This window comes from Nothoprocta perdicaria, unplaced genomic scaffold (assembly GCF_003342845.1).
Source record: "Nothoprocta perdicaria isolate Ctin4 unplaced genomic scaffold, notPer1 scaffold_124, whole genome shotgun sequence".
Lineage (NCBI taxonomy): Eukaryota > Metazoa > Chordata > Aves > Tinamiformes > Tinamidae > Nothoprocta > Nothoprocta perdicaria.
Genome location: NW_020454361.1, coordinates 1,807,600 through 1,827,113, shown reverse-complemented (window position 1 = coordinate 1,827,113; position 19,514 = coordinate 1,807,600). Strand labels below are relative to the sequence as shown.

Genomic DNA, 19,514 nt, shown 5'->3' with positions numbered 1-19,514 from the left:
GGAGCAACGGAGCAGGGAGCAACGGAGCAGCGCACGGGGACAGCGCGGCAGCCAGCACGGGGAACGCGCTGCAGCTCACACATGTGTATACACACACATAGACGTATATATACATGCACACATATCCATGCACACAGCCCCAACGCACCCCGACACAAGGGGCAAGACGTGCCCTGAACTGCAGCATGCAGATACCCTGCACAAGCCTCGTCCTTCCTGCCTGCATCTGCAGATAAGGTTTTTAAGGGCGCTGTTTTGGAGTTTCTTGTTCTGTGTTTTCTTCCCTTCCCCGCCCCCTCTTTTAGAGAGGGCTGCTGCTTAAGACACATCTGGTTTAGATTTGCAGCGACTTGGGGCCTTCACTTCAATGCAGGCTGCGAGGGAGCGCAGTGCGAGGGGAGCCCTGCAGGAGCTCTGTGCTCCGCCGCGCTGCGCCGCGCTCCCTCTTTCCCACCTGCCGGAGCAGGAGCCGCGCTCGGGCCCTGGCTGCAGCGGGCGCAGGGGCGGCCACAGCTCCCGCGCTCCCTCGCGGGCAGAGCCCCTTGCCTGCGAGCCGGGCGCTGCCTCTGCGCTGCTCCAGGGGATGGGAGCTCCGGCGCCCACCCCACCCACAGCAGCAGGGACAAACCCGTACACGTACATGTCCTCTTGCTTGCAAGAGGCATCACACTCCGTGGATCACACCAGTCTTTGCGCACGGTTGTTATGGCCTGGCCGCCAACGGCCAAGCCCTGTCTGTGCATGAGAGCACAGCACCGTGCGGCGCCCAGTGCGCGACACCCCCACGGCCGCCCGCGCGTGGCGACCTGCCAGGGCGCCCGGGAGCTGTTCTGCTCCGCTCTGCTGCACTGCGCTGCACTGCACTGCGCTGCACTGCACTGCGCTGCACACAGGGCAGGACGCAGCGGCCGTGCCCGGCGCTGCAGCCACCTCGAAAGTGCCCGCCCTGCACTCCTGCTTCACGGTGCGGCTAGCGGCAGCAGCAGCACGGGCTCTGCACCTTGCATTTGCAGCATGCAACCAGTTTAAGTCATCTACATAGCACTGCTTAAACACTTGTTTTTTTCATACGGATATAGCTTGGTTCTCCTTTCAGACAAACGCAGCCAGGACAAAAGCTTTGGGGGCACCTGTAGTAACTACCTGTGCTAACTCTCACAGGACGATTTCCCAGACCGCAAGGGCTCTAAGGCGGGCGCTCCAGCAGGCAAGTCCCTGCCTGCCCGGGGGAGCGTCCTGCCAGCTGAAACCCAGCGAGGACAGAGACGAGCAGCAAGGAGCAAGGGGAGACACTTGCTAGGGGAGAGCAACATATTTTCCAGTAAGTGGATTTTCCTCCGCTTAAGCCCAGGAGCAGCTTAGTGCTAAGTGCTAGAAGAGGCGGGGAGAGGGGAACACGGCTGCTACGTGAGCTGCCCTGGAGCTTGCCACACTGACAGGGCGCCCGGTGCTCCAGCATCGACAATACGACAGTACAGGCTTCAGCTGCAGGGGCACCGACAACACATCTGCACACACGTCTGTTCTCTGAGACCTTCCGAGACCTCCTGAATTCAAAGCTTAGTGGAGAGGCGGAGGGTGGTTCTGCTGGGCTGAGCTCAGCCCAGCGCAGGGCAGGACAGCCCAGGGCCCTGGCTCTGTCTGTGACTCCGAACTCGGTCCTGGGATGCTCTGCAAGCAGAGAAAAGGATTCTGGCAAAGAAGCCAAGAGAGGTGCCAAGGCAGCAGCATCATGCTGGCCGGGGAGCCTCTACTCGCTTGATCCCAGCTCGCCAGGGCCGCTGCTCCGTTACGGGAGACGCTCCGATCTGGCACCATATTGGCAAAGCGCAAGGAGAGAACCAGGAAAACAAAATCAGCGGACCAATTTCTAGGTCAGATCAATGCAGTACTAGCTGGACCGCTGGTCCTGGAGAGAAGAGCAGCGTCTTCATGCTTTAAGCGGTGGCATCAGACAAGCTTTCATGTAATTGTTACTTGGCAGTCGGGTTCCTCAGGTAGCAGGACTGGTTGGCAAGTGGCTTCCCGAGTACAAAGGGGCCCATCCACATGGCCCTGGGGACACGCCGGGTGCCGGGCCTGGCGTTCCCGCTCCACGGAGGAGACCTGGGCTGCACGGAGAGGCCGCGCCACCCCGCAGCCGGGAGCCACGCAGAGCTGCAAGGGGCACAGCACAAAACTTCAAAGCCTCAGACGCTGTATTTGCATGAGAGCCCAAAGCCCTTCAGCTTCAAAAGATACAGCTAATACCACTGCGCAATTCCATTCGGTAAAAACAGCGCCGGGTTAATTACATATGTAAGTGTAAGAGCAGATCACAGGGAAAAACATGTTTCTGCATTAACACGCACGCAGAAGAACACAGCAAGCAGCAGATTAAAACAGGAAAAACCAAAGCCCACAAAATGCTGAGGCACAGAGAAAAAACGACATAAACCCCCACTCCGGCACTGCCTAGGATGCTCCATGGTCACCTACCTCCTACCACGCTCGATCACTGCCTGAAATACGTCACCTGCTCCAAATCCTGCCCACGTTTCACTAACGCCCGGGGCAGGAGCAGCCGGGGAGCACCTGGCACAGGGGAGCTCTGAGGCAGGAGGCGCTTACGGACACGGCAAGCAGCCCCGCAGGACAGCCACGGGACACCTACACACAGGACCAGGCTTCCCTGGTCTGGCTCTGCGAGCGTAGGGGACGCAGCAGACCTCAGGAGGGACAGATGAGGTTTATCAGGTAGGGATCAGTGACAGCACTGGGAACAGACGCTGAACATGCTGCCACAACGCAGGCCACCTGAGCACACGTTTCCTCACCTTTCGAGCAGGTCGAGCAAGAAGTACCCGTGAGCCCGGGCAGGTACTGCAGGAGGCAGAAGCTCCCAGGGGACGCCACAACAGGAGCCCGCAGCTCCCGGGACCCGCTCCACAGCATCGCCCTGAAAGCCTGGAACGGTCCCGAGGTTCCCTGGGAGCCTCTCCAGCACGCGGGGCGGAACTGGGGCAGTACAACATATAGAACTCAAACGGCAACCTGGCTCTCCTAGTGATTCAAAATACTTTTGGCACTAAAAAGATGGGATATAGCCAACTTTACAACAAAAATAACTTGCATCTCTGACCCAGATTAACTTATTAGCTATCATTAATTTGTAAGCCCAACATCATTGCAAATGAGCAGTCCTTTTCCTCGCTTTTGCCAGCTTTACGTCTGATTTGGCACAGTCCGATAGGATGACTACGTATAGCAGGGGAAGGTTTTTTCCCCCTTCAGGCAGCAATAAGGAAAAAATCACTTGCAAAGGCAGCAGTGTGAGTGCAGGAGCCCAAGAAGCCAGGCCGACCCTGGGCCTCGCGGGGCTCTCGTGGGAGCTTTGCCATCTGTGGTTTATTTATCTCAGCTGGCAACGTTTCAGAGTCCGTAAGGGAAGAGTACTCGGTTGTGCCTGAGCTCTCGGAGGGGCCGAGGGCGCCCGGCAGCGGGTGCTGCCTGTCCAGGAGGCCGGGCCGTGCGCGGGGCCCTGGGCAGCCGCAGCCCCACGGGACGGCTCCCGCGGCCGCGGCGCCCGCTGCAGAGCTGCCCGCCACCCCTGCCCGGCTGCTCGCGCTCCGCAGGCGCCGGCAGCACCGGGCGGGCGGCTCTTCCGCGGAAGCGCTTCCAGCAGCGGCTCCGTGGAGCCGGGTGCCTCGGCTGCTGCGTGGTGCCTGCGCCGCGCGCGGATGCCCCCGCAGTGCCACGCTGCCCGCAGCCCCCGCGGCCTCCCCGCACAGCCGCCTCCCGGCACAGCGACACGGGAGGCACTTTTTCGGGTCCTCCCGACTCCAGAGGCACTTTTGCACGTCCTCCCGCCTTCAAGCCGCACGGAGCGGAGCAGCCAGCCCCAACGCAGGGCATGGGAAGGACTGTGCGCCACGAGGATGGGTGCGTGCTGGCGTTTTCTCGGGAACAAAGCGAGACTCTGCAGCGTCTGCTAGATTTCCTCCAAGGTTTCACTGACTAGTGGGCAGCTTTGCACTGCTTAAACCACCTGGACAGCTGAAAAAACACCGGCAGCAGCAAAGAAAAACAACATATATGCACCTTGCACCATGGACTTTAGCTCAAAACCATGGGGTTTCACCCAACACATGACTTCATATACTTAGAGTTTATTCAATTATCAGGCCATGCTCTACTTTTTATTATTATTATTAGTGTTTGGTAAATGGAAAATAGAAGACAACTTCAGGGTAGTTCCAGGTTCCTAAGCCCAAACCTGGGATCTCCTTATGGCAGCTCCCACAGAAACCAGGCAGATCCCATTTCCCCCCAAAGGGGCTGCTCCTCTTTTGCAGGTAGTTCACACAAATACGACACGGTTGCACAAACTAAAGCATCTCTTTACATGTAGATGCACTGGGCTGCAACCACGTCCGCAGGTCCCACTGCTGCTCCAGGCTGACCAGCCTGTGTCTCTGGGAAAGCAGGTGTTGGGCATTTCCACAGCCCGTGGGCAAACCGGGAACTGAATTCATCTGCTCTAAATCCTGTGTTCCAGCGGTACCAACGGCACCGTGTGCCTCCAACGCCGGTGCTCCCGGCTCTGGGGTGCGCTGGGCTCGGCGCCGCGAGCCGGGGGAAACGCGCCAGGATGCGGCACCCGCGGCGGGGCCTCGGGAGAGGCAGAAAGGGGGGTCCTGAGCCGCGGGAGCGACAGACGGAGGCGACAGCGGCAGAACCGCGTGGACCTGCGGCCGGCCCCGCTCCCCTCCTTCCCGAGGGACCCCCGAAGGAGGCCCCGTCCCGCAGCAACCGCCGCTTCCCGCGTTCTGCGGCCGCGGCCGTTCCCGTTGCTGCGCTTCCCGGTGCCAGGCCGCTCCGCGGGCACGGGCTGCCGGTGCCGCTGCACCCCGAGCCGCGACCGCGGACGGAGCAGGGGGGAAGGAGCCCCGAGCAGCGGGATGAAGGCAGCACCCACGTTCGCCAGGGCGCTGCTGACCCGCTGCGATGGTGCCTCGTCCCTCGGGACAGGGCAGGGCTCGGTGCTCCCCGCAGATACCGCGGCTCCGCTCGCGCCCTCTCCTCCTCCTCGCTCAGCAGCCGGGGCGCCGCGGCGCCGCGCGACCCCCGGGACACCGAGCGACCCCCGGGACGCCGCGCGACCCCCGGGACACCGAGCGACCCCCGGGACGCCGAGGGACCCCCGGGACGCCGAGGGACCCCCGGGACGCCGAGGGACCCCCGGGACGCCGAGCGACCCCCGGGACGCCGAGGGACCCCCGGGACGCCGAGGGACCCCCGGGACGCCGCGCGACCCCCGGGACGCCGCGCGACCCCCGGGCCGGGCGCCCCGGCCGGCCCCGCGCGGCCCTGCTCGGTACTTCATTTACACGTTATGTGACGCAACCGCAGCGTTATCCCTCGCGCAGGGAGCGTTTCTGGCCGCGCTTGCCCGTGAGGCGGGAAGGGCTGGAGCGGACAAAGGAGCCGGGCCCGGCGCGCCCCGCCGCCGCTTACCGCGGATGGCGGCGATGAGCGCGTTGCCGTCCTTGATGACCTCCTTGATGAACTTGTTGGTGCGCTCCAGCTCCTGCTCGTAGCACTTGAGGCGCTCGCGGAAGTCGGGGCTGTCCAGGTAGCAGTCGCTGAACTCCAGCGGCGGGTGCCCCATGGCGGCGCCGCCGCCCCGCGCTGCCGCCCGCCGGGCTACGGGCGGCTCGGGGGCCCGCCCATCGCGCGGCCCCGCTTCGGCCCGGGCCGCCTCCGCCCCGCCCGGCTCCGGTTCGGTGGGCCGGTCCGGTTCGGTTCGGTTCGGTTCGGTTCGGTTCCAGCGGCCACGCCCCCCCGCGCCGCTCCGGGCGGTGCCGCCGCCGTCGCCAGGCAACAACGCAGCCGTTGCCAGGCAACAACGCAGCCGTCGCCTGGCAACAACGCAGCCCGCCCCGGCTGCGCCCCCTCCTACACTGGATTAATTTAGGCTTAACATAGGGATTAAAGGAGCAAATGGTTTATTTCCTCTTTATTAGGCAAGAACAGGGAGATTCTGCCAGACACTTTCCTAAAGGTTTTAGATTATAAAGCGTTTTAGCAGACAAAAATTTACTTTAAAATAACATAATCAAAAGCCCCATTATATTTAATTTTCATCCCAAAGTTTACAGGTGTATCGCCTTTTAGCAGGTTTAATAAGAGGCTAAAGACAAAAGGGTTATGTCTGAAAAGGGCTCACGGCGGCTGCAGGGGCGGGGCAGGGGCGGGGCGAGGCGGGGGCGGGGCGTTGCCAGGGACGCTCCGCCGCGGTGACGCCTTTGCCACGCGCCGCGCTCCCCCATGACGTCAGCTCCCGTCTCCACGTCGCCCAGACGGCGGCGACGACGGGGCCAAGATGGCGGCGGCGGAGGGGAGCGGCGGCGGCGGCGCGGATCCGCTGGTGAGGGGCGGGGCGGGACCGGCACCGGGAGCGGGGAGGGGCCGCGTGTCCTCCCGGCGCGGCCGGGGCCGGGGCGCGGGCCGGGCGGCTCCGCCTCCCGCTCTGAACGTCTCGTGAACACTCAGTTTGCAGATCTTGCAGATATGTCGGTGTCCGAGGAGATCCCCGTGGAAGGGGAGATCACGGTGCCCGTGGGAGCCCCCTCGCCCGACGAGGACTTCTCCACGCTGGACGAGCCCGTGCGCGAGACCATCGTGAGTGGGCGGCAGCGGGGCGGCCTCGCGCGGGCCCCGGGAGCCCCGAGCCCCGGAAAGGCAGCGTGTCGGGATGGCCCGCCTGTCCCACAGGAGCAACCCAGTCGTTCTCCTTAATAAGGCGTTATTGAAGCACGGAACAGCCTTGTTAAGGAGGGTGGAAGTGTAGGTGTTGTTTTGCTGCAGGGGATGCTGCAGAAAATGTCATGGTTAAGGTTAGATCCTCTCTTGATTTAAAGTTGATGCTACTTCACTTCTTTCTGCTTTGCTGTAGGTGTGAGCTGTAATTTCTGTTAAGTCATATATTAACGCTCTCTTCCCTCTCTTTCAGATGAGAGATCTCAAGGCCGTTGGGAAGAAGTTTGTGCATGTCATGTATCCCAAAAAGAGCAGTGCCCTCCTTAGAGACTGTACGTGTCAGAAGACCTTCAGGCTCCTGAAGGAGCAAGTTATCTATGGATTTTGCTTGCACTAGAAAGGAAGAATTCATTACATTTTTTTGTTGTTGTTGTTGTTCTTTCTATTGTTTTGGATAAGTTATGCGTACTTTCCATATACGGAATGTAATGTAAGATGCTAAGAAAAATATGTTAGTTTGATATGAAAAGTGATGCATCAGGAGTTGGGAGAGGGTGTTTTGGCACTGAACGTTGTTCTAATATTCTTTTTCTGCCCGTTTCCTGCAGGGGATCTTTGGGGCCCCCTGGTGCTTTGTGTCTCGCTTGCACTGTAAGTACCTGCAGAGTTTGGGAAGCGGGAGTTGTTTGTCTTCTGAGTCCCCCACATGAGGGAAATGAGAGCTTAAGGATTTCGGATTGTATGTGCTGTAGTTAACCTTTTCTGGTGCTTGCTGGCTCTAGCACAAACAGTGCTGTTTCCTGGCTTTCTTACGAATTGCATTTCTGGCATCCCGTTCAGACCTTCCTGCTCCGAGTTTGGAACCTCGGGGTGAGCCCTTGCCTGTGCCCTCGCTCAGGATCGCTGCTCTCGGCGGTTACCGTTCCTGCCGCCGCGGCCGGCTCGCTTGGCCCCGGGCGCTGCTGGCACCGCTGCCCAGCCGGAGCGCAGGGAGCTGCCGCGCGGTGGCCGAGGGGGCCGCGGGGCAGGGGTGCCGGGCGCGGGGCCCCCCGGCAGCCCCAATGTTCGACACCCTCCCGAAGGGCCGCGGGGCGCCCGTCGCCTGGGGAGCGCCCGCACTGCGGTGTCCCTCCTGCTCGCTCCTTGCTGCGTTCCTTCACCTGCGTGTTTCCTGCTTCACTGCAGGATTCGGGAATGGAATAGCAAAGCCAAAGAGTCTGGAGCCGTTGCAATAGCGCAGTATTCAAACCCGAGTTAATTCGGGTAAGCGCAACTGCCTGCTTAGCTCTCGCAGCATCCAGAGCAAAGAGCTGTAGGGTGTGTTCAGGACTTAAAACATAAGAGTAAATATTTACTTTGCCTTAGGTGTATATATATATATATATATTATATATATATTTTAAGGTGCCTGCTGCTTTCTTTGTTCTTTCTCTGCGTGGAGATTTATTAAGCTTTCCTTAAGGTTTACCTGTTTTATCATGCAGCGCACTGGCTGCTTTGAGAGTTTATCAGATTCTTTGTACTTAGATTTCATTGCCTAGCCTATTGTCTGTGATTTTATTCCCCTTTATATTTCTACGTAGTCCACAAAAACAAGTGAACTGAAGTGCCCTCAACTAAGTGCTCTCAACTTTTCTATGAAGAATAGAGGGAAAAAAATCAGAAACGGATGAAAAGTGACTGTTGTGCAGCTTATTTAGGAATCACCCTGTGGACTCCCGTTCTGTCATCTATTCTCAGTCTGCAAAAATCCAGTTGTCAAGTGTAGTTGACTTTCTGTTTCTGCTGCTTTCCGTAGGATGCTCCAGGGTGGATCAGCAGATAGCAAAGAAGACGGAGGGCCCCAATTTGCTGAGGTCTTTGTCATCATCTGGTTTGGGGCAGTTGTTATCACACTAAACTCAAAGCTGCTTGGAGGAACTATGTGAGTGCTGGTTTCCTAGAGCAGTTACTATACTCCAGTTTATGGGAATTTTCTGGTGCTTTGGTCTGACGTTTTTTTTTCCCCTGTTTCTATCACTTGTTTCTAGATCCTTTTTTCAGAGCCTGTGTGTGCTGGGTTACTGCGTCCTGCCCCTGACGGTGGCGATGCTGGTGTGCAGGCTGGTGCTGCTGGCCAGCTCTGGCACCGTCGGCTTCGTCGTGCGTCTGCTCGTGGTTCTAGCCATGTTTGCCTGGTCCACGCTGGGTGAGTGCCGGCCTGAGGGGCAGTGCCAGCCCACTTGGCACTTGGTTAGTGCCAGCCAACACTTCTCTTTCTGTTATAATAAAGCTTTAACTGGTGGTTAGACAGCACTGGACCGGAGCAGTGGAATATTCAATTTTACTCTTTGTCTTTACACTTAAAATAAGATCTGCATTACTATGTTAAAATTTTTACATCTGTATATTTCTAATTTTATGCTGTTGACATTTATGTACCTTTCTTTTTCTGTGTCACAGCGTCTACGGCGTTCCTGGCAGACAGTCAGCCTCCAAACCGCAAGGCACTGGTTGTCTACCCCATCTTCCTCTTCTACTTTGTTATCAGCTGGATGATCCTCACCTTTACTCCTCAGTGATGCGAGCTCAAAAGAGACTCTGATACGGACTGAAGGTTTTCCTGAATGTTGCAGTTAATTGTGGCTTTATCTCTAATTTATACATATGTATAGATAGATATTGTAAAAAGGCAGGTTATGGGATAAAGCCTGAGAACTGCAAAACTGGTCATTTGTTTGTCCCTGTTCTTGAAAGTTACAGAAATCCATCTACTGAGACTTTTATTTAACCCCATTCTTTTCTTAAGTTTTAAATATATAAAAAACCACGCAACTGCTATGACAGGGACTGTTCTGTCTGAGGAGGGGAGAGACCTTGGGACTTCCTGGAGTTTGATAGATGAAGTTATAGGTTACACGACTTAGCAGGATTCTTGCTTGTGCTTGAATTCTCACCCAAGATGAATATGCCTTATGAAATAATAGAACTTAATTGTTGTTATGTGTTGGTAGGTAAAATACGTGTTTGGCTCCTTTTGTTTTCTTCATTCATGTACAGGATGGTGGAATGTGTATTAAGTGCATCACAGGACCATGAACTTTCACTCTGAGATCGGATTTTAGTAAAAAATCCATTTGAGTCCATTTTGCGCTTTCCTGGAGCGGGGCAGAAGGGAGCTGCCGTGGCTCCTTTTGGTGTGGTGTGTACTTCTGTTCCAGCCACTTCCCGTGTTGAGGAAGAGTGTGCTAACCAGATGCCTTGACCATGGTAGTTGCACTGGCAGATCCACGGATCTTGTGAGAAGGGAGTGTCTACACTGCAGAGTTGCACATTTTTCCTGTGACCCTAGATTAGGGAGTCCAAGTCCTGGAGGAACAAGATCGTTTTGCAACAGGGATGTAGTTATTGCTGTGCTGCATATTTACAGCACAAAGTTGAGCATCTGGAGAGTGTGAACCAGTGCATAAATAAACTGGCTTTTGTGAAGTGGCTTTAGGTTTCACCACATGAGATCTTTGGATGCCAACATACCAAATAGGGACTTAAGCCCAGAAGTTTTTTAAACAGGGCTCGAGGACAGGAAATAAATTAGTTTGAAGGTAGTGGCTGCTGTGAAGTGGCCTATGCATTCTGGTCTTAACTACTTACATGCAACTTTCATGCAGTTGTTTACATGGACAGTCTTTCAGCATAAATCATTCGGTTTTGCAGATTTTTTTTCTTGCCTCTAAAGAGAAATAAGCAATTTTTCTATGAAGTTTTTATCTAATACTTTGTATAAAAGGAGAGGGGACTTTCTGCTGTGATACTGTACGTACTGGAGAACTGTGCACAGGCGTGCAGATCGCTCAAACCCAGAGATGGAGACCTGGAAAACTGCTCTTTAAAGACTGTACAGAAATAATGTCACCTGTTTTGAGTAAGCAATACAAGAAAAGAGCTTTGGAAAACCTGCAGGTGAAAAAGCTGCTGGTAAAATGTCACTTTTTCTGAAAACCAGTGTCATATTCCCCTTCTCTTGTCTCTTGTCTCTGTCTGCAGATAGACCTGAAATTACTTAAGTGGGTCCTGTTAAGATGTAAATACGCATGGTTTGTATTTCAATGCAAAGGTGACGTTTCTGCTGTGAACACTGCAGACACTTCAGTTGGTATGGAAATTTCTAGATGTGTAAATTTAAAACTACATTTCATGTTTCTGTATGTGAAGAGAAGGGAAAAAAAAATTACACTGTGCAGGGACCATTGCTTAACGTGGAGCAGTTGTCATAAGCGAGTGCAGAAGCCGAAGGCTGGTTTTGCATTCTTACACCTTGGTGTGTATCTGTTGTAGCCTTTTATATACATAAATATAAAAGAAACGGGGAGTTTCTGAAATTGCGTAAATTATTACTGATGCAGAATGTGAATTTTTCAAGTTGTAATTGTCCATATAAACGTTTGCTCATCTTTATGAAGCTAGAAAGAGGTAGTCGAGGGAGAAGGAGGTAGCAGAGCTGTGTGCTAACACGGCGGGGTGCTCCGAGCCCACGTGGAGCACCGCTGCCGCAGGCACCTTGGTCTGGCCGTGTAGCAGGTCCTGTCAGCACCCTGGGGCCGCGGTGTCCCGAGGGTGCGACTGACACTGTGGGAAGGGTGTAACGCAGTAACGCTCGGGTGACGCTGCATGCCCTTCAAAAGGAAGAGGACTTTCAAAGAGGAATTAACCAAAATAATCACAGCTTTTTCCTTGCTTGTCTTTGACTTATAGCCAAGGCTCCTAAAGGCTTTTCTTGTGATGGACTATTCTTGGCTTATGGTGAGGGGAGGGAATTATTTTTGTATTTACTAGATTTACTTTTAAAGTGGCTGAGGGTTTTATTTGAGAGATGTTTTTAATGTGAAAGAGTAGGTAGAGGTATACCAGTTGGATGGCAAAAGTTTGCTTTTGGCTCAAGGTAATCCTTTACTTTCAAAGCAGTAAAATCTTCAAGTAGATTTATATTGCTAGAGACATAAAGTTTTAGGTGGCAGGATGCAAACAGGGAACTCTTTTTTTTTTTTTTTTTTTCTGAGAATTCATACCTTCAGAAGAATAAAGTTACATGTTTTGTGTGGAGTTTTTGTCTGTTTTACTTCATCGTTGCCTCCAGAAGAGCGAGTCCAGGATCTGTAAGTGCTGCCGTTCGTCTCGTTTGCCGTGTGTGATGGGAGCCGGCCTTCCTGTGGAGCCTGGTTTACGGCACACGAGCCAGGCTTGCTTTCCCACTGAGGTTCTGATGCTGTTCATCACTTGCAGTTGCTGAATGTGCTTGAGTTTCTTTTTGCTCTGTTGAAAACCAATGAAAATGCAAACACCTGGTTTTAATTATTAACTTTAATTAAACTGCCCAGAAGAGGGTGCGTGTGGTCCTGTGTGTGATGGGAGAACTGTGGGCGCTGCACGCGTTGGTGCCAGCGTTGGTGCCGATCCCGCAGCGCGGAGCCCTGTGCCCTGAGCTCCAGGGCCACCTCGGGGCGCAGCTCCCCCGGCCTGCTCCATGGGGACTCGGCCCAGCGGATCCTTCGGGAAGGCGGCTCCGTGGAGCGTCGCTGACGAGCGCGCGGCAGCCCTGGGCTGCGTCTGTGCTCACGTCGCGCTGTCCGCAGCGCGTCCTTGTGCAGGACCTGGACCTTCGCACAGAGCTGGGCCTGAGGAAGGTACCAGAACAGCCCGCGGTCACGGGTGGGTTGTCACCTGCAGAAGCAGAAGGTACGGAGCTCAGTGCGCCTGGAAATGCAGGAGGGTTTTCAGCTGAAACGACAAGTCTGCTAGTGGTCACAAGAGGGCAGCGCGGCCCTGCAGGCTCCGGGGCTTTGGGCAGAAAGGACCCTGTCCCCCCTCGCTCGCTCTGTTCCGCAGGAGGAGACTTAGGACCTGACAAGCTGCTCTGTAGACTTCGTCATTAGTGAGAAAAAAATGCTTATAGTTAGGGAAATTAATTCTGAAGCTCCAAGCTGAGGCACAACCGACTCCTTAGATGCTCAAAATTTTGAGCCTGACTTATTTTATGCAATTGCGTTTTTATCTAGTTTGCCTTTCCTGTAATATTTATTGTCTTTTTACCAAGCAGATTGCTTTTTATTTAACAAGTGACAATTCTTTTCAAGGACTGTTTACTATGGCATTGGGGAAATTGCTAAATTTTACCACTTTTTCCAGGTTGATAACTAGCCACATATGCATTCAAGCAACTGCAGTTAAGTTGTGCATAGGCAGCTTTAGTGGAAAGCGGTTAAATGTCCCTTGGTGCCGGCCAGGGCGCTGCTCTTGGTCGCGCAGCGGCTGTGCAGGAGCCTGGCGCGCGGGGCTCCGTGTGCGCCCGTGCCGAGGGACGGCGCCTTGAGAGCGGGAAAGAAGCCCTTGTTTGTGCAGCTTCTTCTGCATTTTGTTCTCAGCCCCCCTAAGACTAAGAAGCGACAAAACTACTCGGCGCGGGAAGTACCGCTCTGATTGCCAGCCTGGGTGTTTTCCCTGAACCCTGTCACCCTGCGCGCGTGCACTGCAGGGTGCAAAGATTCTCCAAAGCACTGGAGACTGAAAAGGGCGAGTTTTGCTCAAATCGCTCCTTAAAATAGGGAACTCCCTATTTCAAGAGAGACATGAGGAATGTAAAGCAGAAACGCAGGGCTAAACTAGGTGGTGCTCCTAGGGAAAGTGTCTGTGCATTGTGCTTTGCAAGAAGGGCTGGGGACGCGCTGGGTCCGCCCTGCGCCGAGGGGGCCTGTGAAGGGCAGTGCTGGGGCAGCCTCTCGCTGCCGCTCTCCTTGGTGCACAGACCTGCGCAGACCCCCCTGCGCTGCGCGGCCTCGGGTGCTGGAATTTAACACACTTGAAATCATTTATGGGGTACAGATTTAATCCTAAAAGCCGTTTCCTCTTCATTCAATATCACTCAGAGCTCTGCAATTTCTTTAGCTTGCCTGTAATTTATTGAAAAAGTCTCCATGCTAGTTCTGTTTTTTCAAATATATTTAAACAATGGCACCCACAGGCTCCCTGGTGTGATGTTAGTGCTTAGGGCAGCCGAGTCGCTGCTCTCCCCAGGTGAACTGCAGTGCTGGTTTTGGAACAAATGTATTGCAAGCATGTTGGGGAGAATGCATTCCAAGCACACAAAGGAAAAGAACCTGAAGCCTCACACTTCAGCTTTCCTAAGGGTCTTTCTGAGGATGCAAGGATGGGAAGAGGGAAAACTCTGCTTCTCTTTAAACGCTGGGCATTTTTATCTATCTAGGAAGCTTTCATCTAAGTTTTTATCTATCTAGGAAGGTCCTAAATCTTTGGGCTCTGCCGTTGTGCCCTGCTGGAGCTGGTGCTGCGGTGGCCTGCTAGGTGATGGGTTTGGAGGTGGTGCAGGAGCCCCTCCGGCGCTCCCGGACCCGCTGCTCCCCGGCTCGCGCGGCGGCTCCGAGCCGCGTCCCTGCGCGATGCCACCCGCGCCCGGCCCATGCTGTCGCTCCTGGGGTCCCGAAGCTCTGCCCCCCGCCCGGGCCGTCCCGCGGCCGCTCGCACACGCTGAAACCCCGGGTAAAAAAAGCCTGGCCTTCCAGTGACCGTGGTGCGGAGCGGAGGCGCCCGGCCCAGCGGCACGTACTCTATTGGGAGTATTTCTGCTTCGGCCCCGCTGGGGCTGCTATTTTTGCTCCTGGTGTCACCCTCCTCCTATGCTGCGCTTTGAAAGCGGAGACGGGGGCAGCCGAGGCAGGAGACGGCCCGGAGCAGATGGGCACCGGGAGGCTGCCTGTTTCGGGGAAAGCCAGGACGGCCTCCCCGCCAGGGCCAAGCTTCTCACTTCAGTGGAACTTGCTGATCCAGGGCTTGAGCTGCCCGAGCGCTCAAGTTTCGGAGCGTTACCCACGGGCTTGTGTTCTCGGAGCCATCTCGGGGAGCGGAGCAAGAGCCTCCAGAACGGCACCGACTCCGGATTTCAGGGGTCCTCTGTGGTCTCCGAACGCTGGGCATTTTTGAGAGCCTCTGTGGGGACCAGCCAACTGCACCGTTTAGTTGGCTTTGGCACATGTGCAAAGTTAAGGAGTGTTTTATTTGTGAATACCATGCATTTATAATCTCTTTGAGGAGGAAAATGCAGATTTAGCCGTTGCCAGGACCTCTGTGGGACCATTCAGCGTGGGATGTCTTCTTACGCTCTTGGGGAATTGGAGAAGAGGCCAGGGACTTGGCTTAGGCTTTTTTGACAAGTTCAGCATCAATTCAGGATTCTGTGTTTTAGAGTTAAGAAAGAAATGTTATCAGCATTTGAAACTGAAGATATCAGAGGAATGTAAATGCAGCAGATAAATACTGCATGTGTAACGTGCTGCTTCTCCCTGTTCCGCCTCTGCCCCTGGAAAGCGGCGGTTTCCCTGGGGATCCGCAGGGACTGGCTCTATTCCCAGTTTTCCTGGGCAGGGGCCGGGCTGGCGGCCTTGGCCGTGGGGTTCAATGCACCCATGGACAAGGGCCAGGATGTTTCCCTTGTTTTGATCACAGCACCAGCCCTGGGCAGGTTAACAGCTTGCCCATCCTTCCACAAAGGAGAAGCAGCAGCTGCCCTGCTGGAAATAGCACTCGTTCCTCAATAGATGGTGGAAAGGGCTGGAGGGAGGCCCAGGTGCCGGGCGCCGCGTGGGGCCGGGCAGGGCCGCGTGTCTCCTCGGGGTGGCTGCAAGTCAGGCAGCTCGGCTGCTCCGGCACCCTCTGCACAGGCACCTGCAGCCCCGGGGGTGCCCGGGGTCCCCCGGGAGCAGTTTGGAGCACCGCTGCACCCAGAGCCCTCCCTGCCAGGGTGTGGGGCTGCGGGAGGACCAGCTGCGCTGCAGGGGAGGGCTTGGTCCGAGCAGCCCCAAGCGGCACCTCCTGCTCTGTGCTGGCGCAGGAGCTGGGCACGGCCAGGAGCAGGAGGTGCAGGGCGCCCCTGCCCTCCCCCGGGAGCCTCCTCATCCTCGCAGCCTCCTGGCACTGCAGCACTGCCCGCGCGGGAGGCCAGCACTGCACCCACTGCAGCTACTGCTGCTGCTGCTGCTGCTGCTGCTGCTGTGACCCCTGCGCGCAGAGCCTGTCGGGGGCTCCCCCTTGCGCTGCCCGCCCCGTGCCACCCGCGTCCTGTGCTGCCCGGGCCCTGCAGCAGCCGCCCGGCCATCGGGCATTGCTGCAATAAAGGGGTTACTGTTCCTGCTGCGCCAACAGGGCCAGCGCCTGCTCTGCGGCAGCTGTTCTCTCCCTGACCTCCGGGAATGCCCGCTTGGAGTGCGGAGGGGGGAAATCAGCGCACGCTAATGCCCCTCTACACCGCCCGTCTGCGCGGGGGCTCGCGGTGCCCCGCACTCCCCGGCACCACCGGCACCGGCACCACCAGCCGCCCGTCTGCGTGGAGGCTCGCGGCCCCCGCACTCCCCGGTGGCACCGGCACCGGCACCACCAGCCGCCCGTCTGTGCGGGGGCTCGCGGCGCCCCGCACTCCCCGGTGGCACTGGCACCACCAGCCGCCCGTCTGTGCGGGGGCTCGCGGCGCCCCTCATTCCCCGGCACCACCAGCACCACCAGCACCGGCACCACCAGCCGCCCATCTGTGCAGGGGCTCGTGGTGCCCCGCACTCCCCGGCACCACCGGCACCGGCACCACCAGCCGCCCGTCTGTGCGGGGGCTCGCGGCGCCCCGCACTCCCCGGCACCGCCAGCAGCGGCACTGCCGGCCGCTCGCCCTGCACGCAGGGCGGCACTGGGAAGGCTACCAGCCTTAACTGCCATTGACAGTGCCTGTGTGAGCAAGGCAAGTACTGGAGACCTGCAAGGATAACATCCTGCTCTGCAGAAGATGGAGCCTCGATTTAAAACTACTTGAATGCTTTTGACATCACTGGATAGGAAGAAGCTGCAAAAACAGGCAGAAGCCTGTGGCCTGTTCCCCAGGCCCTGGGAAGGAGACAATTTTCTTCTGTTTGCGCTGACTATTTATTTATTTGAAAGTAGGAACAGGGCTAATTCCCATCCGAGCAGTCTGTGCAACCAGGTGCTGGCTGCAGCACTTCTGTGGTGGGGCAGCTTGGAGCTCTGCGGCTCTTGCCCTTTCTGCAGGGATTTCCTGGTTTTCAGCAGGGCAGAGGTATCTCCATCATCCATGACAATGAATCCATGTATTTGTGAGCACCTGGAGGGCCGCATGTCCTGACTGTGCTGTGTGGCCCTGTCCTGTGTCACCTCCCAGTGCAGCTGCTGCCAGAGCCCCAGCGGAAAAAGTGACGAGACCAAGAGGAAACGGGAATGGCTTTGGGCCCGGAGCTGCCTCTGCTCTTCCCGAGGAATCCTTCCTTTGGGAATGGCCATGGGCTCGGAGCTGCCTCTGCTCTTCCCGAGGAATCCTTCCTTTGGGAATGGCCCAAGCGCGAAGGCCCCGGCCGGGGGACCAGGACTGCAGGAACGGCTGGGCCGCCCCAGGAGCTGGTCCCGCAGCAGCCGGTGCCGCCCCCCGCGTCCCCGCGGGCCGAGCGCTGCCTGGGGGACGCACGCGAGGTTGTCCCTGTCCCTGCCCCTGGTGCAGCAGGAACGAGCACGAAGGCGCTGTGCTCAGGGCCAGGCCGGGACCGGAGCCAGAATGTGAGGAATGAGCAACGGGGAGATGGAGGCGGCAGCTGGCACCGATGGTGCCATAGCCCGCGTGCCTGCCCCGTGGGGGCCGCCCCCTGCCCCGTGGGGCCCGTCCCGCTGCACCCGGGAGCCGCAGAGCGGGGACATGGGGGGACATGTAGGGGATGTCTCACGCGCGGGGCCTCCTCCCATGGCAGCTGCAGCTCCACGGCCCCGCTCGGTCCTGCGGCTTTGGCGCCCCCCCGACTGCCCCTGCTCGGGTCTGTGTGTCCGGCTGCCGCTGCTGTGTCCTCTCGGATCTGTGTGTCTGGCTGTCACTCTATGTCCCCTCTTGCCTTCCCTGACATGCTCTGAGCACTGTCCCTCTTTGCCGCTGAGACCTGGTATTAAGGGATGTGTGTCCATGGCTATGTTTGTCCTGGGGCCAGGCATGGGGTTCGGAGCATCCCCCATCCTTGCGCCCTGGAGCCCGGGATGCTCCTGCAGTGGCTTGCACGGAGGCAGGTGCTGTCACATAGGGGCTGGGTGGCATCTGTGTGGGCAGAGGGCATCTGCCAGCGCCTTGCTGCCTGAGCCCCATCCCACGGCCTCGGCCGCTGCCCCCTGCTCCCCTGCGCGGCCTTTGGCGGCTGCTGCTGCGCGTTGAAACACGAGCAGCGCGCGGCGGTGGAGAGCCGGGCTCGGGGCACTGCTGCTCGGGCCGTGCGCGGCCCCTCTCCTCGTTCCTCGCTACCCACACGCAGCCAGTTTCTTCCCCACTGCTGTCCCGAGCGGAGGCTCCATCCCGGTGATGCCAGAGCTGCTGTAGCTTGTTTTGGAAGCGACTCTGAAGCGGGTGCTGTTTTTCCTACATGTCCACAAAGAGAGACCTTGCTTGCAGCCCTCTATACATGGTTACTCATACAGACGTTTGCAGCATTTCCTTTTATTACGGTTTCGGAGCAAACCTTGGCTCACACAGACGTTTGCAAAGGCAGCTAAGGAGCCATGAATAGAGGCACATTGAGCAGCCGGGCATGGCTGAGGGGTCTCAGCCTTCTCCCCTGCAGTTTTATCCCATATCTGCCGCTGCCAAGGGCCCCCTGCCCGCAGAGCTGCTCACGGTCATGGTCGTGGTGGCCGTGGCCCCAGCTGGGCGCGTGGGGGCACCCGGGGACGGGAGCGTTAGCGGCGCCGGGGACAGTTTATCCCGCAGGGAGGCAAATTCCGAGCGCTCTGCGAGGGCGCTGAAGGGCTGGAGCAGGGGCCGGGCTGAAAACCGAAACCGGCGGGGTTTGGGTTTCCAGCGACCTCCGGGTGTCTTTGGCGGGGAGGCCCCGGGCCGCGCGGCTCCCGCGGTCCCGGCCCTGCGACGGGGCCGGCCGGCCAGGGACGCCCGTTTCTTTTCAAAACGCGCGGATCCGCCGGGAATCGCGCGGCGATGCGGGGCCGGCCGCGACCAACGGAGCCGCGGCGCAGGGTTTGAATCGGCGGCACCGCCCCCGCCCCGCCCGGCCCGGCCCGGCCCGGCACCGCCCCCCCGCGCGCACGCGCGGGCCCCGCCCACTGGAAACAACCATCGCCTACGTCACCGCCCCCGCCCCGCCCGCCTGTAGCCCACGTGACCCCCCGGTGTGGGCGGAGCCTGCGGCGCGCCTCCCACGCCCACCAGGCCCCGCCTCTCCGCGTGACGCAACAAGAAGTGGGCGTGGTTCTGCGTCGGCCACGCCCACTCCCATTACGGAACTACTCCCGGGGCAGCGGCCGGAAGTGGCGCGCGAGGCACGCCGGGAAATGGAGGCCGACCGGAAGCGCCCCGCAAGGCAAGTGGGAAAACGGAGGCCTGCGGGGGAGCAACCGGAAGTCGTGCGCGGGGCACGGCGGGAAACGGAGGCCTACGGGGAGCGGGAAGGGAGCGGCGCGCGGGGAACGCCGGGAATCGCGGCACTTCCGGGGTGGCTGCCCGGCAACCGCGCGCGGGGCACGCCGGGAGGTGGGAGGCCGGGGGGGGGCGTTGCCAAGCAACGCGCGCGGCAGGGCGGGGGCGTTGCCAAGCAACGCGGGCGGGGGAGGCCGTTGCCCGGCAACGCGGGGCCGCGCGCGGGGCACGCCGGGATCGCGGCGCCAAAAGGCCCGAAACGGCCCCAAAAAAACGGTCGGAAACTGCGAGTTTTTTATTTTTTCTCTTTTTTTTTTGTCTTTTATAC

At 57.9% G+C, this 19,514-nt stretch overlaps 2 protein-coding genes across 2 annotated transcripts in view; one reads left to right on the top strand and one right to left on the bottom strand.

Annotated features, from left to right (window-relative positions):
* Positions 1-5,650, bottom strand: part of OPHN1 (oligophrenin 1) — a 55,008-nt gene extending 49,358 nt beyond the window's left edge. Inside the window, exon 1 of the mRNA XM_026054644.1 lies at positions 5,497-5,650. Within this exon, the coding sequence (XP_025910429.1) occupies positions 5,497-5,650 (154 nt within the window). The remainder of the gene's footprint in view (positions 1-5,496) is intronic.
* An 884-nt stretch (positions 5,651-6,534) lies between these two features.
* YIPF6 (Yip1 domain family member 6) lies at positions 6,535-11,612 on the top strand. The gene is made up of 6 exons (XM_026054625.1): positions 6,535-6,663; positions 6,995-7,073; positions 7,350-7,392; positions 8,540-8,665; positions 8,772-8,929; positions 9,184-11,612. The coding sequence occupies exons 1-6, from the start codon at positions 6,553-6,555 to the stop codon at positions 9,300-9,302; spliced, it is 636 nt and encodes a 211-aa protein (XP_025910410.1). The 5' UTR covers positions 6,535-6,552; the 3' UTR covers positions 9,303-11,612.
* The last annotated feature ends 7,902 nt before the right edge of the window (positions 11,613-19,514 follow it).